Source organism: Nuphar pumila, chromosome 17 (genome assembly GCF_984573655.1).
Source record: "Nuphar pumila chromosome 17, dmNupPumi1.hap1.1, whole genome shotgun sequence".
Classification (NCBI taxonomy): Eukaryota; Viridiplantae; Streptophyta; class Magnoliopsida; order Nymphaeales; family Nymphaeaceae; genus Nuphar; species Nuphar pumila.
In genome coordinates this window covers 9,638,485-9,658,805 of record NC_143265.1, presented here as the reverse complement: position 1 = coordinate 9,658,805, position 20,321 = coordinate 9,638,485, and the positions used below count along the sequence as shown (strand labels likewise).

General features: G+C 40.2%; 1 protein-coding gene across 1 annotated transcript; it reads left to right on the top strand.

Annotated features, from left to right (window-relative positions):
• Positions 1–6,113: 6,113 nt before the first annotated feature.
• LOC149811593 (putative aldo-keto reductase 2) lies at positions 6,114–19,567 on the top strand. The gene is made up of 5 exons (XM_089993898.1): positions 6,114–6,426; positions 7,046–7,243; positions 18,194–18,366; positions 18,460–18,562; positions 18,986–19,567. Exons 1-5 carry the CDS (start codon positions 6,208–6,210, stop codon positions 19,322–19,324), a joined length of 1,032 nt encoding a protein of 343 aa, XP_089850024.1. The 5' UTR covers positions 6,114–6,207; the 3' UTR covers positions 19,325–19,567.
• Positions 19,568–20,321: the final 754 nt, after the last annotated feature.

The following is a 20,321-nucleotide window of genomic DNA, read 5'->3' as shown; positions in this document are numbered from 1 at the left end:
GTTTTACCCAAAGTCCTATCTTAAGCAGAACTCTTCTTGGATGAGTCTTATCTTTTCATAAAGATAAAAATAGATTCATTTGGGTTGGATTCAAATTCAAAATTTCCTAGATCTATATCCTATATAGAATTCTGTAAATAGGGGCTCACACCTATAGTCTCGTTATCTGAAAATCTCATACCTAAGTGTTGTTCCTATAGAAGAAACCTACCCAAGTCCTGCCTGCACTTTGTCCTGACAATATTAATGAACACTCATACCTACATGAAGTTGTTAAAGAATAAAAATAAGTTTTAACGATAAAACAAACTCTTAAGTCCGAAAAAGATATTTTTTAGAACCCTAATATACTTATTTCAATTTCATATAATCGTTTGATTGGGTGCTTATACATGTTTTGTATTTGTTTGCATACCTGAATTTGCGGTGTTGCGATTCAAGTTATGTAGATCAAAAAACTTGTTTTAACTTTACCTTTCCTTCAGGCAAATGACGGTTAGAGCTTGCAAATAGCATCCTCACATTTAAAAAAGAAAGAATTTTGTGTAATCTAGGTAAGTTAGATCTTTCTCAAGCTTTCAAATTTTTATCAACAATATATATATACACACAAATAGTACTCAAATATGTAGTCTCTCTTTATTATGTTTATGTTTATCAATTATTTTAATTGACTTTTTTTTACATGCATTTCAATTTTTAGCTTAATTGTTTCACTGGATTTTTGGGCATTTTTTTACCAATATAATCAAGTTTTAATTTCATAGGTTTTATCATGCATACTAATTGTTGGTTACTTTTTTAAATGAGTAAAGGCCATTGTTGGTGGCTTTGAATGGTTTCATGAACGTGAGTCATCTCTTTTTTATACTTTTACTTGTTACAAGGTATAAAATACTGAAGTTTTAAAAATTTAGAAGATAAAAAAATTAGAAAATTAAATTTCTAAATTTGCATCCAAACAAACCCTAACATTTTATTTAAGCATGCTAAACCTAATGTTTGGCCCAACTAGACTCATATATATATAAGATTAAACTATAAAATGTGTTCAATAAAATATATAGTTGATGGCATGGCAATCATCATAATCCATTTGTGATTTTTTTTTGTTTTATTTTTAAATTCATACCATACAGATTTTGCCAGAAAAACCTAATTGGTTGGACTCATGTCTAGACCCAGAAATTGATATAAGTACAATTGAATATCTACTTATTGAAGAGTTGACAAAGTATCTCAGGTCACAAAAGAAGTGTAATGTAAGTGCCTTTGCTTTCTTTTTTTCTCTTGAAAATGAGTTTAAAAATGTACATGGCCCTTGTTTGTATTTCATAATTGTATACTATCTTAACTCCATGATCTTGCAGTTGTTGTTCATTTGATTTAATATTGTTCTTATATGATAGTGAATATTCTTATATGATTCAATTATGTACAGTATAGTCTGAGCTAATATTGTTTGTATGAAATTAACGATGTCGACATATCATTTACGATGAGGAGGTGGGCGTTCTTCCTCCTTGTGGATCAGTTCATCACCTCCAACAAAGGTGAAGACCTGGACGAGATCGACTTCAGATTACAAGTGGCTGATATTTTAAGGAAGGAAGAGGAGACACCCCACACACCATAGATCACTACAGCTCAAGAGTAGTCCACAATGGTTTTAGGTAAATATTAAATCATTATTTTTTTAGTACAATTAAAAATTTATTAGTCATTCTTATTAATATTTATTTCTTACAATAAATTAATAATTGTAGAATCTTCTTAGCGCAAATGTGGAAAGAACAAATATATAGCCTATCATAAGTAAATCAAGCAACGAAATGTTCAGTAACTATCAAGCTTATGATGCAAGGAATCGTGGGCGAAGGTGCCTTTGTATTTTCTAGGAGGCTTTTATGTATCATTAGGGAGTGGGCCAACACCACTCATATGTTATGGATAAAGGTCTCAGAGGACGAGAATATGGTGTTGAGTGAGGCAGTTTAATAAATAGATTAATCCATAAAAAAATGTTACTAACTATATTTTGATAATTTGGTGCAGGTCGAGTTGGATATAGCTGAACATCGTACTATCGCGGATAAGCAACTTCAACTATTTTACGCAAGGGTGCGAGAAGGTTTTTACATACATTACAAGAGGTTTGAAAATAATGACAAAGTATCAAAACATCCTCTCGAGGGATTCAACTCTAAAGTATGGAAAGGGATTTTTGAAAAAGATTTTTAACTTTTTCAACAGATACTATTGAACGATAAATATTTGATATATATTCATAAGTAAATAAATATTCAAATTTTTAAATTTTCATGAACTAATTGATCTTTTTTTGGCTAATAGCGAACGTCTAAGAAAAATTCTTCAAATATAGCAAAACAGACGGTTCAACATATCAGTGAATCGTCTTCGTACATCCAGAGGTTTTATAAGGGTAAGTTTCTTATTCTCTAAGTTTATTTTTTTCATATAATAGTATAGTGCTAAATATGTTTGATTTAATATATTCTAAATTTGTTATTTGCATACTGAAATAAAAGGGCATGAACCGACGACGGGTGCGTTCTATAAAGAGATGCATACCCATTTAGATCGTAGGACATTCATTTGCAGCGAAGCAAAAGACACCCTTATAAATAACCCACATTTTGTAGCAGCGAAGCAGAAGCCACGTTCACTCATTCTATTTTGTACATTATCATTAGTTACTGATAACCAGATATTAACTTCGTGCAAAACAAGTTGCACTTTGTGGAGATTGAAAGTGATGAAACATGTTCTTCACAAGGCGGCTCATCGATATTGCAAAGAGATGTATTTGCCAAAGCCCCGGAGAGAAGACCGGGTGCGAGAGAGAGAAGAAACTAGGAAGCTCAGAGAGTAGATGCAAACCTTTATATATTCTCTCAGACAAAACCCTCCATCTTAGATATCTCTTATTTTCTTGTAGATAAGACCGCCAGATGTGTATTTGTTGGATGAACATATCATAGTTTTTATATCATGTTATGTTTTAAGGACACATGTTTGTTTACATCTTTTTTTGTTTGACTTGTATTAATTTTTACCATAATGAGATGTTGTAGTTAGTGTAAAACTAATTATATATATATATAGAGAGAGAAACTAATTTTAAATATATGTATATATATATATTGAATTGAAGTTGATATCTTCTTGAATGTAAAAAGATGTTTTATTAATGTTATCTTTATGCTTTTTTAGATTCTCATGAAAGTGCAAGAAAATGCGAAAGCATTATCGAGCATTCAATCGTAATGTGATTAAAATATCTGTAAGTTATCAGACTGAATTCTCAGATTGCTATCATCTTCATTAACATTGCTATAATTGATTTTTTTTAAAATATTTTTTTAATTGTTAGATTGTACTCATTCGTTAAGTGTACTTGTTGCAGGTTTGGAGAGGATGTAGGGGAGGAGGTTGGAGATGATGTATGTTTGTTTTTTGAAATATATGTTTATATTTCAATGTATGTTTGAAGTTGAATGTTTGAAGGGATTGGAGATGATGAATATTTGAGGAGGTTGAAGAAGTGTATGTTTATATTTGAATGTATGTTTCAAGATATATAAACACTAGTGTATGTTTATATTTGAATTGATGTTTGAAGTGTATATTTATATTTGAATGGATGTATATTTGAGAGGGTTGAACATGATGAATGTTTGAGGAGGTTTGAGAAGTATATGTTTATATTTAAGTGTATATTTCAGGATGTATAAACACTAGTGTATGTTTATATTTGAATTGATGTTTGAAGTGCATATTTATATTTGAATAGATGTATGTTTGACGATATTTAAAGTGCATATTTGAATTGTATTTATTGTTTTGTTTAATGTAATGTAAAAAAATTAAAACTAATATAAAAATTTTATTTTTACAGGTTTAAGGCCTATAACGATGACATTCCTGTGTTATCGTTATTAGCCTTAATCTTATATCGTCATTAGAACCTATAACGGTGACTTTATTGTCGCTTTCATAACCTAAAACAATGACTTACTTCTCGCAGTTATTGACTATAACGACAAGTTAATTCTCCCCATTACCGGATATAAAGATGATACAAAATTATTGTCATTATAAAGTTGGTCGTCGGTATTCATGTTCTCGGCAAGATTTTTTGATGGTGTTGGGTTACACATTAATGAAGACCTACAAATATCATCATCATTACTTAACTGAGACAAAAAATTGACGATCATTTTTTATCACCATTATAGAGCTATAGCAACGAGAAAAGTGATAGCTATTGACTCTAGTCCTGTAGTGTAAATATGTTTTAAATAGCAGAAGGCCTTTTATATTAGGTCATTTAGTACACTATCTCATGAGCAATCAATATATTTTATGAAATATTATGACCTTCTAAGAAAGCCCGGTTATGGGAAATAATTTGTTGAAGAATTCTCAGCATTCTATTGACCATTTTTAAATGATCTTGAAAACAAAATTGCACAAATTGATATGTCGAAATTCAGTTAATTTGGAAGTAACAAAAATCTTAAGAATCAGTATTATATGTTAATTTGCTTTAACATCTTACCATTTTGAAAAAGTTGACAATCGCCTTGCATACATCAGGTCCAATAATGTCCCAATGAGTTGTCTTTAGCCTTAAGTTGAAAGACAACTTTCTTAACTTCATGCACTGTGACAAAAGCCAGTAGAAAATTATTTTCTTGCATAGATACTAACGGAATAGCCAAACCTTGAAAGTTGTCAGGATACACATATTCTTGGGTGAATAGATAAGAAAAAAGAAGAAAAACTTGGCTTCAAGTGGACCCTATAACTCTCTCATTTCATATTTAGATCCTGTTTTTCTAACCCAAAAGTTATTTTTTTAGGACAAACTAATCTTTTTAGTTTTCAAAATTTAGAGACACAAAACTTCCTTTTAGTTGTAGAGAGGTATCGGTGAAGAGATATCTTAGAGATGATTCTTCTAACATTTAAATTGTTATAGGGAGACTATCATCATGGCCACAAATCATATATTGGAATGAAGGGGTGATAAGAGCAAGCTTCTTAAGGATATAGTGGATAAGTCATGGAGCATTGATCGGGTTAAAAGCATGTGGGTGAACAAAGATCAAATTTTTTTAGCATGCAGCCTTGCTAGGATGAATGTTATGGATAGAAACATGGTGTGGAAAGACAATCCTCGGCACTGGTTCTGCTCCTAATCTGAATTGTAATTGTGAACTCTTCTTGTTTCACTGATCAACGGGTTGGGTTTGGTTCGGACTCAGGTGAAACCAAACCTGATTTGAGATGATGGTATCGGTTCCGGATTTGGGTTTAATCAGACTCACCATAAGAGAAACCATACCCAGATCCTATAAGAATTCTATGAACTAGACCCGGACCATACCCAGTAAAATAATAATTTTTATCTATTTTATATTGAAAAATTATGGATTTTAGTAAGAACTCGTCGGAGGTCAGGCCCGGGTCTGATGTGAAATTTCACAAACCATACCCGACTCCATATATTAATCGAACCCTTTGAGTCCAACCCAGATTATAATCAGATCTTCTTGTTTATCACCAAACCCTAACCCTATAGGGTATGATATGGGTCGGGTCTGAGTCAAACCCTACCCATTGACACCTATTGGTAATCTACTTAACCCTATCCTGCCAATAAAAATAATAATAATAATTTTATAATTATCCCTTTCGGCACCACACTCTTATTTACAGCGGAGAGTGGTAATACTTCTAACAAAATTTTTCTTCTTTAAAAAAAAAAATCAATTTTATAATATTGATCATTGGATCGTAAAAAAAAACCTACACAAAACTGTACAAGTCGAGTTCAGGCAATTCAAATGCCGATATTCACCATATAAATTACCAGGGTTAAAATAACTTGCGTCAATGAAATGCCAAGGTAAGGTATGACGACAGGGATGATGAGGTGAAACCCCATCTCAGTAGTTGGGTTTGGGTACCATTTTTCTGGGGTAGGTGAAATATATTGTCTTATTCATGACTAATTTTCCATAAACAAGTCCAAATATAATTAGATAATTATTAATTCTACTTAAATGTCGATAGTTGTAGCCTTGTAGGCATCCAAGCCGGTCACTGCCTCGGTTTTAGCGGTGGTGGTGCAAAAAGAGAGAGAGAGAGAGAGAGAGAGAGAGAGAGAGAGCAGCAGCAATGGCGACGAGGGTAGTAGAGAGGATCAAGCTGGGGAGTGAAGGGTTGGTCGTGTCGCAGCAGGGGTTGGGGTGCATGGGCATGTCAGCGTTCTACGGACCACCAAAGCCTGAGGAAGACATGATCCACTTGATAAGGCATGCCATCGACAGTGGCATCATCTTCCTCGACACCTCTGACGTCTACGGCCCCTTCACCAACGAGGTCTTAGTGGGCAAGGTCACCTCTCTCTCTCTCTCTAGAATGATGATGGTAGTGATGGCTGTGATGGGTATTTTCTTGTTTTTCCAATTTAGAAAAATGGGTATTGAATTTGATGATAATATTTACATATTTCTGAGAATTGATGGTAGTCAGGGGCGTAGCTAGGATTCATGTGGGGGAGGGGGGGCAAACAGAGTTGTAGAAAAAAAAAATTATTTGTGTGATAGTCGGGGGTTCGGGGGCAGCGCCCCCGAAAAATTTTTTTTGAGATAAAATAAAAAATGGCTACAATTATTAATAAAAATCTATTTCATATGGACAAATCAAACTATTTGCTGCAGTCAGGGCTGGGCTAAAAAATGGATAAAAATCTATTTCATATGGAATCAGGGCAGGGCTAGGACTGGGCTTTTAATTTTTTTTTTTTTTAACTGTTTGGGGAGGCAGCCCAGTCCTGCCCCCCCCCCCCCCCCCTAGCTACGCCCCTGATGGTAGTGGCTCTCTCTCTCTCTCTCAAATTGATGATGGTGGTGGTGGTTGTGATAGGTGTTGTTTGTTCTGCCAATTTAGGAACATGGGTATTGGATTTGATGTTTGATATTTGTGAGAATTGAGGGTGGTGGTGGTGTTTCAGGCAATCAAGGGTCTGAGGGACAAGGTCCAGTTGGCTACCAAGTTTGGGATCAGCTTTGTAGATGGGAAGAGGGTGATACGAGGCGATCCTGAGTACGTTCGGGCTGCTTGTGAGGCGTCTTTGAAAAGATTGGATGTTGATTGCATCGATCTCTATTACCAGCATCGGGTCGATACCCGCGTCCCTATTGAAGTTACAGTATGTTCATCTTCCCATAGTTTTTCTGTCTCTGTATATTCAATAATAACGTGACTGTTCATACTTTTTTTTTTGGTTGTTTACTAACATAAGAAATCGTAGTTATTTATGCGTTGCTAGTTCTAATCACGATAAATAAGTTTATTATAGCAATTTTTAGCATAAACTTATTAGTTTTATTTTAATTTATTATCAACTTATCAGGTTTATTTTATTTTTTTTCTTTTGCACCTTTTTCTGAATATTTTTTTCCTTGTTTTAGATCCCCATCATAGATTCTTTGAAAAAAAAAGGTATCCTGAGATACCTTGCCGGGAATAGCCCAAGAGTGATATTTTTGAAAATGATACAGTGGGTAACATGATCTGTTCCCTGACCTAAAGGACTTCAGATATGTATCCAAGCAACAAATACAAGAAATATATGAAAGAAGTCGATGTCCTGATCTAGAATCCAGATTCCCTTCCCCCCCAAACTTCATCTTTCAGTTTAGGTGAGGGATGTTCTATGCATTAATGGAGCCAATGTTTGTCTTAAGCCAGTGACTGGAACATATCAAATTGGTGGTCTCTTTTCTGATCTTCAGAAAACAAGGAACAGTGAAGATTCAAATCTGGAGGTGCCTACTTAACATGCATCTCTAGACTAATTTTCACAAAGAGCTTATACAGTGGGATATTCTGTAGAGCATGCATAGCATATGTTTCTCTTCATGTATGAATTTATAAGGTCATAGTGGCCAAGCATGTATTTGCACTTGAGTTGTTTTGTTCTGGAGTCTTCTTTTAGATGGAATCCAATCTGTTGTGATTATAACTTGTAAAGCAAATCAATGTACAGCATGTGAGATATCAAGTGTTAATATTTCATAGCAGTGGTGCTATTTAGTCTGTATAGCGCTTATTCTTATAATGTAAACGTGAAACAAGTTTTTTTTCGAATGTCAGGTAGAACATTTCTTACTGCATTTCTTGGTTTTAACAATACTCGATTTTTCTGAGGAGCCCCTTATTAAATAATCTAACATTTTCCTTTGATTCATTCAATGATGATATGTTGGGTAGACTTCACATTTCTAGCACCCAACTGTTACTAAGAAATAGCCTCATGTGAACATCCTATTCATGTCCAATTCATCTTAACAATTGCTATTAGTAGAAATTATTTATTGTGATGGTGGGATTTTTCTAGTATTCAGAAAACATATGGGAAGTTAACTGCCTTGACTGGGGATCCTTCAGAGAATTGAATGCTTTCAAAATGAACTTATCTGCATGACTGCAAAGTATTTCTTTTCCTGTTTGACATTTTGATGCAGCAAGGGGATCGGCTTTCACGGGCACTTGAAAGTTGAAACGAAGAGCACAACTCCCACACCGTGCGTTGCTCAGAAAATAATTGGAATAACCACCGAAATCGATGGTGTTGGGTTTTCTTTATTTCAATATGCACTTCAATCGAACAATAGGATGATCTTAAATTAAATAAAAACAAGCAATAGGAAGGAATAAAGAACAAAGGGAAATCTGCTGGAAAAAAAACAATTCAGAAAACAAAAGGCTGCTGCAATCTCCAATCATCTATGCCTCACGCAACCCTAGAAGAGGGTTTTTAAAGCCTGCTAGTGGACCCGGGTCTCGGGTCCGATCCTGGACCCGAGACGTCTTCACTCTACAGATGGATCTGGGATGATCCGGGCCTTCCCTCATTTGGAGTAGGTGCGCAGGGTCACGACCTTGTATCGGGTCACATTACCTGCGATCGGATCCAGCTTCTGGGTCCGATCGTCCATCCTCTGTGGGTCGGGTTCCCTGGTCGTGCCTGGGTCACGCGAGACAGGCCCGATCTGGTCCTGCTCTGCATCATTCTCCCCTGGTTGGGAAGAAGTCGGCTCTGACGACTTGTTGTCTCTACCAAGGTTTTAAAACACGTGACTCGAAACTCGACTTGTTCTTTATTGACTCGTGACTCGGCGGGTCAACTCGGTGACTCGGACCGGGTTTTGTTAACTTTTGATTTTAAAAGAAAAACAATATATAATTTGTCTGAAACCATGTTTTTGAGTAAACATAGTCTCCAAATGTCTGTAAGAATATAAAAACAACTGCAAAGAGCTATAGAGGTTTGCTTGAATAATTGAATTTGATATCTATACAAGCACTTTGACTAATTCATGACTTGAATTAGAGGATTTGGTCACCATGAGTTCAGTCTGCTACTACCTAAGGTTCCTAAAATGGCCAATCATATATGCTAGCTTGTTTTAAAAGTCTTAATTCACTCTCTAACAAATCCATAAATGTAAAACAGGGATATATGTGCATATTAAAAGTTTACAGAATGTCCAATATCAACATAAATAAGCAATTTTCTCATGTATAAAACTATGCAGGAAATATATTAATGACACAATTATAAAAAGACTACTAATATTTGAATATGTACAATGCTTGTTCACATAACAAATGGATGATGAAACCTAAATGTGACTTCCCATAGGCACAGTTGACCCGCCATGTATAATGAGAATCATTTCTTTAAATTATTTTGCTAGAATAAGTTGATAACACAGGGTGAACAATAGTTCGAACAACATGGCGATTTTATTCTATGGATTTAAATGCTTTTTTATCTTTAAATGATTTTTATTTTTTATTTTTATACCAAATCTGGGGGTAACCCTTGTTAAAATATATGTACTTATATATTTCGAAACTGTAATTTGAAACTCAAAAAACAAATTTCAAACATCCCAAAACTCGCCCGAGTCAAGCTGAGTCAGGCCGAGTCAAGCCCGAGTCAAGCCCGAGTTTTGGCAAACCGAGTTTTCCTTGCCGGGTTGACTCGCTGGAGGGGCGAGCCGAGCCGAGCCGAGTCAACGAGTTGACTCGACGAGTTTTAAAACCCTGGTCTCTACAATAAGCATATAGATCAGACACATTGAAAATAGGCGAGATGTGCCAATCTTCAGGCAGTTCAAGGAGGTAGGCATTCAGACCTAATCGCCAGAGGATCTTGAAGGAGTCATATTTCTTAGGACTCAATTTACCATAAGTACCCACCGGGAAACGCTCTGGACGCAGGTAAACCCATACTAACTAACCAACTTGAAATTGAACATCACGACGACCCTGGTCTACGAAAGCTTTGTAGGCTTCGTAGCTTTCAACAAGTTTGGCGCGGACCTGTCTATGGATATCACGCATGTACTCAACGACATCAAATGCATCTGGGGCTAGGTCTGGAAGACTAGACACATGTGCTAGATCTACGACATGGGTTGGTGACTGCCCATAAACTACTTGAAAAGGAGACTTGCCCGTGGACCGGTTGCTGGAACTGTTATATGCGAACTCGGCTTGCGGCAAGACTAGGTCCCATGTTTTGACATTCTCCCCAACTAGACTCCTTAGCAAGTTCCCTAGGGTGCGGTTCACAACTTCGGTTTGGCCATCAGTTTGTGGGTCGTATGCACTGCTGAACTGGAGCTTGGTTTTCAATAAGGTCCATAACGATTTCCAAAAATGGCTTATAAAGCACGTGTCACGATCTGAGGTGATCGTGTGGGGCAAACCATGAAAGCGGGCCACGTCCTTGAAGTAGTACGAGGCTACTAATGAGGCATCGGTAGTTCGCTTACATGGGACAAAGATAGCCATCTTGGAAAATCGGTCAACCACAACTAAGATGGAATCAAAACGACGCGAGGTTCTGGGAAGACCCACAATGAAATCCATGGACACATGTTCCCAGAGCCGCTCAGGGATAGGCAACGGAGTATACAGACCACTATTCTGACGTCGACCCTTAGATACTTGACACACTCGACATCTTTGAATAAACTTGACATCTTTGCGTATTTTGGGCCAAAAGTAGCGTTCATCTAACAGAGCGAACATTTTATCATGTCTAAAATGCCCATCTAGTCCCCCTTCATGTAACTCGAAAATCAATTGAAGTCTAAGAGAGAAGGCAGACACACATAACTTATTACCTCGAATGAGATAACCGTTATGTATACTGAACCGTGAGTCAGCTGTGCTATCAGGGGAGAAGCACCCTTCCTAGACCTGCTAGAAATCAAGGTCCGTTGGGTACAACTCTTTGCACTGCTCGAACCCAATGACCTACACTGACATAGTCATCAAAAGACTATTCTTCCTGCTAAGTGCGTCAGCTACCTTGTTCAGAGTACTTGATTGATGGTGAATAGTGAAGGTGTACTCTTACAAGAAGCTGACCCACTTGGCATGTCTAGCACTCAATTTCTTTTGACTATTCAAATTCTTCAACGCCTCATGATCTGTGTACAAGACGAACTCCTTATAAATGAGATAATGCCTCCAATAACGAAGGGCTTGTACCACGGCATAAAACTCAACATCATAAGTGGAGTACTGGCACCTGGCTTGAGTCAGCTTTTCACTAAAGAAAGCAATGTGCATGCGGTTCTGACTCAGGACTGCACCAATTCCAACTTTAGAGGCATCGCACTCAACTTCAAAGACTGTGCTTAAATCAGGAAGGGCTAAGACAGGGGCACTAGTCATTTTCTCTTTGATGAGCGTGAAGGCATTTCCCGCGACAGACGTCCAATGGAAACTAGTACCCCTTAGGCACTCCGTGATAGGGGCCATGAGGGTGCTGAAGTTTCTCACAAAACGATGGTAGAAAGTGGCTAACTCGTGGAAAGTACGGATCTCTCCTATAGTCTTTGGGGTAGGCCATTCTACAATCGCACGAACTTTAGCGGGATCCGCCGTAACTCTATCAGACGACACAATAAAACCCAAAAATACAAGACTTGACGTCATAAACTCATACTTTTTGGCATTGACATACAACTTTTCCCTCCTTAAAATCTCTAAGATCTGACACAAATGACTCAAATGATCAGACAAAGACGAGCTATAAATCAAAATGTCATCAAAATAGACAACAACAAACTTCCCTATACAAGGACGCAATACTTGGGTCATCATGTTCATAAAAGTACTCGGGACATTTGATAACCCAAATGGCATGACTAACCACTCATACAATCCATCACGTGTCTTGAATGCCGTTTTCCATTCATTCCCCTCTCGGATACGGATTTGGTGGTACTCACTTTTTAAATCAATTTTGGAGAAAATAGAGGCACCAACCAACATATCAAACATATCATCCAAACGAGGAATGAGAAAATAGTATTTGACAGTGATGCGATTGATTGCTCGACTATCAACGCACATGCGCATGGACCCATCTTTCTTAGGGGTGAGAAGGTCGGGTACGACGCAAGGGCTCACACTCTCACGAATAAACCCCTTTTGCAGTAACTCCTGAACCTGCCTCAACAACTCGACATGCTCGGATGGGTTCATGCGATATGCGGGGAGGTTAGGGAGACTCGATCCCGGGACAAAATCAATGGTGTGTTGAACCACCTTCATCGAAGGTAGACCATCAGGAAGGTCATCTGGCATAATGTCGCGAAACTTTTCAACAAGGGGGGCGATGTCCGCGGGAACGAACAACGACGTACTCATCAACGACTTAGCCACCAGGGTATAGCAATAACCACCCTCCCGACAATGGCTCAAGAAAGACCGGTAAGATAGGCCCGCGAGCCTGGGAACTCGCTCAGGCTTATCCACAGTGGGAAAATCGATCTCCTTGATAGGGAGAAAGACTATTTTATGACCCTTAAAAATAAAGGAGTATGTGTTCCTACGACCATCGTGAATGGTCTTGCGATCAAACTGTCAGGGACGACCCAAAAGAATGTGACACACACTCATAGGGGCTATATCACACCACACCTCATCATGGTAATGCTCCCCCATGGAGAACCGAACTAAACAACGCTGGGTGATGGGAACCTCGTTCCTTTTCTTGAACCATGCCATCTTGTATGGTTGAGACAATTTCTCCGTTTCAGGTTCAAGGTGGACACGACACTCTCGGACACCATATTCTCACACGCACCAGTGTCGATAATAACATCACACGCATGACCCTCATTGTTGCACCGGGTTATAAAAATATTGTTCCGCAACCATTTTGAAGGGGTCGACTCTCGGGGTGCGGTCAAAACATGACAGATGAACAATAAATTTTTTACGTTGCCATCGAACTCTACGACTTCCCTCTCATCCTCTTCTTCAACCAATGACTCACCCTCACTCTTACTATCGGATGCTGACTCAACAATACCCTCGACGAGATGGGCGTTCTTGTTCACGGTGGGGCACTTGGACACGGCATGTCCTAACTCCTGATACCTAAAACAACGGATGGTAGATTCACTAGGTTTGACTTTGGATCGGGTATTGTATGCGGGTCCGGACTGTTCGGGTTTGCTAGGGTCTATTCTAGGGGTGGACTTTGAGTCTTCCTTCTTAGGGGAGCTCGCTCCCCTGGTTGGGAAACTCGACTTGGGTCGACTGGACTGGTCACTACGGGAGGTCCTATATTCCTGCTTCTTTTTCAATTTTTCCTCCACATTTATGGCATAACTGCTTGCCTGATCCAAGGACTCGACTGTGACACAACTGAAATAATCAGAAATAGCAGGACGGAGACCGAAAATATACCTTATGACCTGCTGGCGGACGGTCTCCTCAATCTGCACCTGCAGGGATAGACGATGGAACTCAGTAGTTTTCTCCGCCATAGTACGAGTGCCTTGACGCAGGGTCAGGTACTCCTTGTAGGCTCTCTCAGCATGATCTGACGACACGAACTTGGACTGCATCAACCTTTGCATCTCCTCCTATGTCTGTATGCGCTCTAGTCCCTACCGCTCTCTCGACCTCTACAACTCAACCCACCATGTCTGCGCTAGGCCTCTCAACCGAGTGGACGCTAGAGAGACATGACGGTGCTCAGCAACAGTGTGGTAGTCGAAGAAGAACTGTATGACATAGGACCAGTCGAAGAACTGCTCCGCATCGAATCGCTCTACGAACTCTGGAAGATCTAACTTCACCCCGTATGTGAAGGGGTGCTCTGGTGCTCTCTGCTGACGGGTCTCCACCATTCCTGCGGGGTACTCGTTTCAGAAAGCGTCATCATCCATCACGATCTCATCTCCTTCTCCACGGTACTGCTCGCCTGGTAACTGATGCTGACGAACTCCCACGACGTGTGGTCGCGCTCAGGTCACGCCGGTCCCTGCTGAATCTACATAGCTGCTGCTGGAATCAGCCTCAGTCTGCCCCCCCCCCCCCGTGAGTGGGAACCATCTGTGGTCGGCGTTGAGGCATCGGTACTACAGGAGGTCCAACTAAAGGTGGAAGGGCTGGTCGAGTCTCGAGCTCTAGGTGGGTAGGAACAGGATAATATGGGTTTGGATTATGGGTTGGGTTTGGGTGGAGGTAGTGGGTCGGGTATAGTGCGGGGTTCTGGATCAGGGATAGGTTATCTGGTTGGGTCTGGTACGTGTATTGTGTTTGGTTGGTGTAGTATTGGGATGACTCACTCGATTGGATCTGGATCAAGTCAAGTCCTAAACTATTTGTCGGACCCAGTATGGGGTAGGTGGGATCATGGATCGAGTTGTGGTGTGAGAAGGTCTGGTTTGAACTCGGTCCTTGATCCACAACAAGATGGGTCTGGTTTTGACCCGGCTCAAATTCAAACTGGAGCTCCTTCCGGGTCCGATATGGGTTTGGGTCGGCATTGGATCTATTTTAGGGATCAAAAGTACTGGGTTGGGCCTGGTTTTGGGCGAATCGCGAACCAAACCCATCTGGGTAGGTCGGGTATGGGGTTTCGAGGCTCGGACTCGCTCTCGGGGACCCAAAGGATGGTCCCCGGGACCCGAGTCTGGGCCCTACTAGTCTCGACTCCTGGCTGGACCCTGTCGGGTTTGGTTCGGTTCGATCCACAGGGGATCATCCCCCTTTGCTTGCTGGTGGGCTGCGACCGAGCCCCCACGCACGGGCGTTGGGAGGGTCGATAAGCCAGCCCCGGCCTGGGCTGACGTTGGCGCGCCTGCAGCCTGGCCCTGCAGGCCATGTCTGGCCTGCAACCCCTGGGCTGGGGGTCGGTGCCAAGCCTGTGCACCCAGGTCGACGTTGGGAGGTCCTTCAATGGGCCCCTAGGTCGGCTGGAGGGCTCCGCCGACCACCCGAGTGGCAGTCGCACTAGGGTTCAGAAACGACACCCCTTGCTGGAGCGTCTCGCGACTGGCATTCCTACGCAGATCCTCCCTGATGCCCTCCGGTTGCACGGTAGGTTGACAGTTCAGTTGGGCTGGGTCGATCACTACAGCATTGACGAGACCGACAACACCGTCACCCACTCCTGTACCCATTTTTTGCGTTGACGTCGTGTGCGGCTCCGCTGGCGACTCTAGGGCGACGAGCCGACCTTCAATCCCATCCAGCCGTTTTGATATCCCTGCCACTTTTTTGTTCATGCGCAACATATTTTCTTGCATTGTGGTCATCATATCCATCATACACTATGTCACACGGACTCGGCTAAGGAGGTGCCGCACCCGAGTCGACACGCCCCGACACGGGTGCGGACTCGGGTGCGGCTTCGGACTCGGCCCGGACTCGGTCAACGCCGAGTCGGACTCGGTCAACGCCGAGTCGGACTCGGTCAACGCCGAGTCGGACTCGGTCAACGCCGAGTCGGACTCGGTCAACGCCGAGTCGGACTCGGTCAACGAGTCCAGGCCGAGTCTGTCCACATTTTGGACTCGGTCAACTTTGACCGAGTCCAAAAATGTCCCTAAAAAACTATTTTTTTATATTTTTTATTTAAAAAAATATATATAAAAAAGGCACTGTGACTGTGCAGTCTTTGCAGTGTGCACAGTCTTTGCAGTGTGCACTGTGCACAGTCTGTGACTGCACAGACACCTGTGGCATTTTAAAAATAAAATAAAATTTTATATATATATATATTTTTGCCGAGTCCCCGTGTCCAAAAATTTTAAAATTGTGCCGCACCCGTGTCACACCCGCACCCGCACCCGCACCCGCACCCGCACCCGCACCCATGTGACATAGATCATACGCATCATCGGATCTTTGTTACCGGTTTCCTCCCGCTCTTTTCCACTTGCAGGATCGTTCCTCGCCTCTTGAGCTATGTCGCTGACGAAGGAGGAAGGCTGGCGCTCTGATACCCCTTTGATGCAGCGAGGGGATCAGCTTTCACAGGCACTTGAAAGTTGAAACGAAGAGCATGACTCCCACACCGTGCGTTGCTCAGAAAATAATTGGAATAACCACCAAAATCGATGGTGTTGGGTTTTCTTTATTTCAATATGCACTTCAATCGAACAATAGGATGATCTTAAATTAAATAGAAACAAGCAATAGGAAGGAATAAAGAACAAAGGGAAATCTGCTGGAAGAAAAACAATTCAGAAAACAAAAGGCTGCTGTAATCTCCAATCATCTTTGCCTCACGCAACCCTAGAAGAGGGTTTTTAAAGCCTGCTAGTGGACCCGGGTCTCGGGTCCGATCCTGGACCCGAGACGTCTTCACTCTGCAGATGGATCTAGGACGATCCGGGCCTTCCTCTGGAGTAGGTGCGCAGGGTCACATCCCTGCATCGGGTCACCTTACCTGCGATTGTATTCAGCTCCTGGGTCCGATCGTCCATCCCCTGTGGGTCGGGTTCCCTGGTCGTGCCTGGGTCACGCGAGACAGGCCCGATCTTGTCCTGCTCTGCATCACATTTGCACTTGAGTAGTTTGTATATCTAATCCTGATTTGATTCAAGAAAGTTTGATAAGTATTTGGATGGCTGAGTCGCTAACCTTATGTAAGTATGGATCAGTTTTTTATATTGAACATCCTTTTCTTTCATATAAAAGAAAATTCACAAATATACATCAGAATCTTTTAGAAACCATTTGGTGCTGCAATGCGGGAGTTGAAATGTTGCCTTTTCTTGTCAAATTTTCTTGTGTCTAGTAATATCCATTTGATTTCAAATCTGACATTATCTTTTTTGAAGTATTTTATTTGGGATTTGTTTTTTCAATAAATGCAAAACTGATTTTTTTTCCTTTGAACTTTTTGTAGATCCAACCTGTTTTTCATTTACAAGAATTTAAATTTTTTTATTTGGAAAATCTGTTCTTATTCATCTTCTCTGACTGTATATACTCACCAAACTTCCTTAAAGGATTATCATCTTTTTCATTTCTATATGAAAGTTGAATTCTGAAGATTTCTCTATATGTGTTGGATATTTGGTTCTGATACTTAGATCTAAGAGAACGAGTCAATCAGTTACTAGAAATCACCCTGGTTAAGTGAATTCTTAAAATTTTCAAAATTTCAATTGCAGACCTAATGTGTGAAGTACATAACCTAAATTTCTAATTTTCTAGCTAAGATGTTTCTTGAAAATCGCCTATATATAGATTTGACAATCTGAAGATCCAAATGGAGGACAAAATCAAAGAAGGAAGTGAATAAAGAAAAAAAAAACAAGAAGATTTCAGGATCCAGATGGTAGTCTCTTCAAAAACTCTTGCAGTTAAGTAGGTTCGTACAGTTTCTTGTACTAAATGGATCTATACAGATTTTCTTGTATCCAGAAACTTTGCTATTACATAGTTTTGCCTTTGAGATGAACATATAACCAACTGGTGAGCAGTACTGAAATGTGACAGGCAAGTCTAGACAACCAAGATCCTCGGTGCAGGCTAGGTTTAGGCAATGGGAACATACTTTTGCTTGAAACACTGGATATTCTTGCTCTGTTGCTCATGATCAGGAAGAATGAATATGTCGAACTTGGGATGAATAAAATAAGTCATGCTGCTTTGTTTTACTCTTATAGTTATGTCTTCTTGTATTGGTCTGCTGAATTACTTCTGCTACTCATTAATGTCAAATGCTTAGTACAAATAGCACTATTTATAATTTCTTATAGTTGTAGGTCACTTGAAAAATATTTGTCGTGATCTTTTCTTTCCTTTATTTGCCAAGGTTGGTGAAATGAAGAAGCTGGTAGAAGAGGGAAAAGTAAAATATTTAGGACTTTCTGAGGCCTCTGCTTCAACAATTAGAAGAGCTCATGCAGTTCATCCAATAACAGCCGTGCAGTTAGAGTGGTCTTTGTGGAGCAGAGACGTTGAGAAAGAAATCATTCCTACCTGTAGGTGAGTAGGACTCATCTGCTTTCACCTAACAAATACATAAACCTGTAACAAATTTCTGCATCTCATTTTTCTGTTGGTTGTTTCACTCCACAGAGAACTTGGTATAGGTATTGTTGCATACAGTCCCCTGGGTAGAGGATTCTTTTCAACAGGACCCAAACTGGTTGATAATTTTTCAGAGGGTGATTTCAGAAAGGTCTCTCTCTCTCTCTCTCTCTATATATATATATATATATATTTGGGTTAATATTGGCTACTAATGAAGGTACGAAACTAATGAGTAAAAATTACTTTTTTCTTCAAAAATTTCCAAATTTTTGTAGATCAAATGTTACAGATGTGATCTACACATTTTTATATCAGAAAAGCACGATCCAAAGCTTGATCCTTAGCAAACAAACCATGCTGAACACGTCTATGTGGTTAGATTGAGTTGATACAACTTGCACCTATGATTTCTAGCTCATTAGTTCCATACCTTCATTAGTAGCCAATATTTACCGTGTATATATATATATATATATATATATATATATATATATATATATATATATATATATATGTGTGTGTGTGTATTTATTTTTGTCATTTGACCACTGAGACTGCATTTTCCATACAGTCCTTGCCAAGATTCCAACCAGAGAATTTGCAACACAATGCACATCTGTTTGAGCGTGTAAATGAAATTGCTGCAAGGAAGGGATGCACACCATCTCAGCTTGCATTGGCTTGGGTGCATCATCAGGGGAAAGGTGTATGTCCAATTCCTGGAACGACCAAAATTGAAAATTTCATTCAAAATGTTGGTGCTTTATCTGTGGCCCTAACATCAGAAGAAATGGCTGAGCTTGAAAGTATAGCTTCTGAAGATGCCATTAAGGGAGGCAGATATCCAGATATACATCCAACCTATGTGGGGTCGGAAACGCCTGCATTGTCCTCATGGAAACCTGAGTGATTTCGTTCCAAATTTGACATATTTTTCCACTATCCTTTGGTGCATGATCTAAATGGACTATCTTATCATAGTGTATTTTCTTTTTGGATTATGTCATGCAAAAATATATAGAGATCTGTGGACCTATGAATGAGAAGAATGCCATGTCTCACAAGGAAGTGATATTGGGTATGCCTTATGTTGACACATACTACGTTATGTATCTTCTCTTTTGTTTTAGTAAAAATTAATATTTTTGTTGTCTGAGATGTCTTGATGCCTTGCTAATATAGATGGAACTAGTTAATTTTGTCAAAATGATGGACTTTTAAGTTTTAATTTGGTATTAACTGCAAATTATCAATTTATTAAAGGTTGGGAATTTAAACCCAACTGTCACGGGCAACCTGTGCAGCCTACACCATCCGCACCTAAGTGATGCATCCGCCTAACACCCACTTGTACCCACAGGGATGACCTGTTGCACAAGCGCACACTATGGCAAAGTGGGGCTCGTTTATTGCTTTACACTTGGAATTCTTATATCCGTCTGGAGGAGCCCATATAAGGGCCTCCAGTATATATCATGTACAAGCAATACTATACACTTGGCACTTGGCCTTACAACAGGTGGCGAACCCAGCTACCCATCAAGCCCATTCCCTTGTAGTAGCCCACTGCAACACAATATGGGTCAGATCATCTGCCCACCTCCAAGTAGGCCTGTGCATGTCCCTTCTTGTCTGTCTGCCTCTAACTTGGCCTGTGCAAGCTCTTTCCGTGTGTTACACTCCAAGCCTTGCTCAGCCCAGCCTTGAGTTGCCTCCCACTGAGCCTATGCATGGTGCTTACTTGTATTGCACTGAGGGCTGCCCCAGGCCATCATAGCAATGCCTCAGCCTTGCCGTATGCATGCATGAACCTTGTACTGCACATAGGCTTGCTCCTCAAGGCACCTACAATCTCCCCACTGCAGGCCACCGGAGTTGGCCTGTGCATGCACGTTGCTTGTGCAACA

Bases quoted from the DNA above. Each gene is read 5' to 3' on its own strand.
- LOC149811593 (XM_089993898.1), top strand. From the start codon at position 6,208: ATGGCGACGAGGGTAGTAGAGAGGATCAAGCTGGGGAGTGAAGGGTTG. The intron at 7,244-18,193 runs GTATGTTCATCT...TTATTTGCCAAG, and splicing joins GCGTCCCTATTGAAGTTACA to GTTGGTGAAATGAAGAAGCT. The intron at 18,367-18,459 runs GTGAGTAGGACT...TTCACTCCACAG, and splicing joins GAAATCATTCCTACCTGTAG to AGAACTTGGTATAGGTATTG.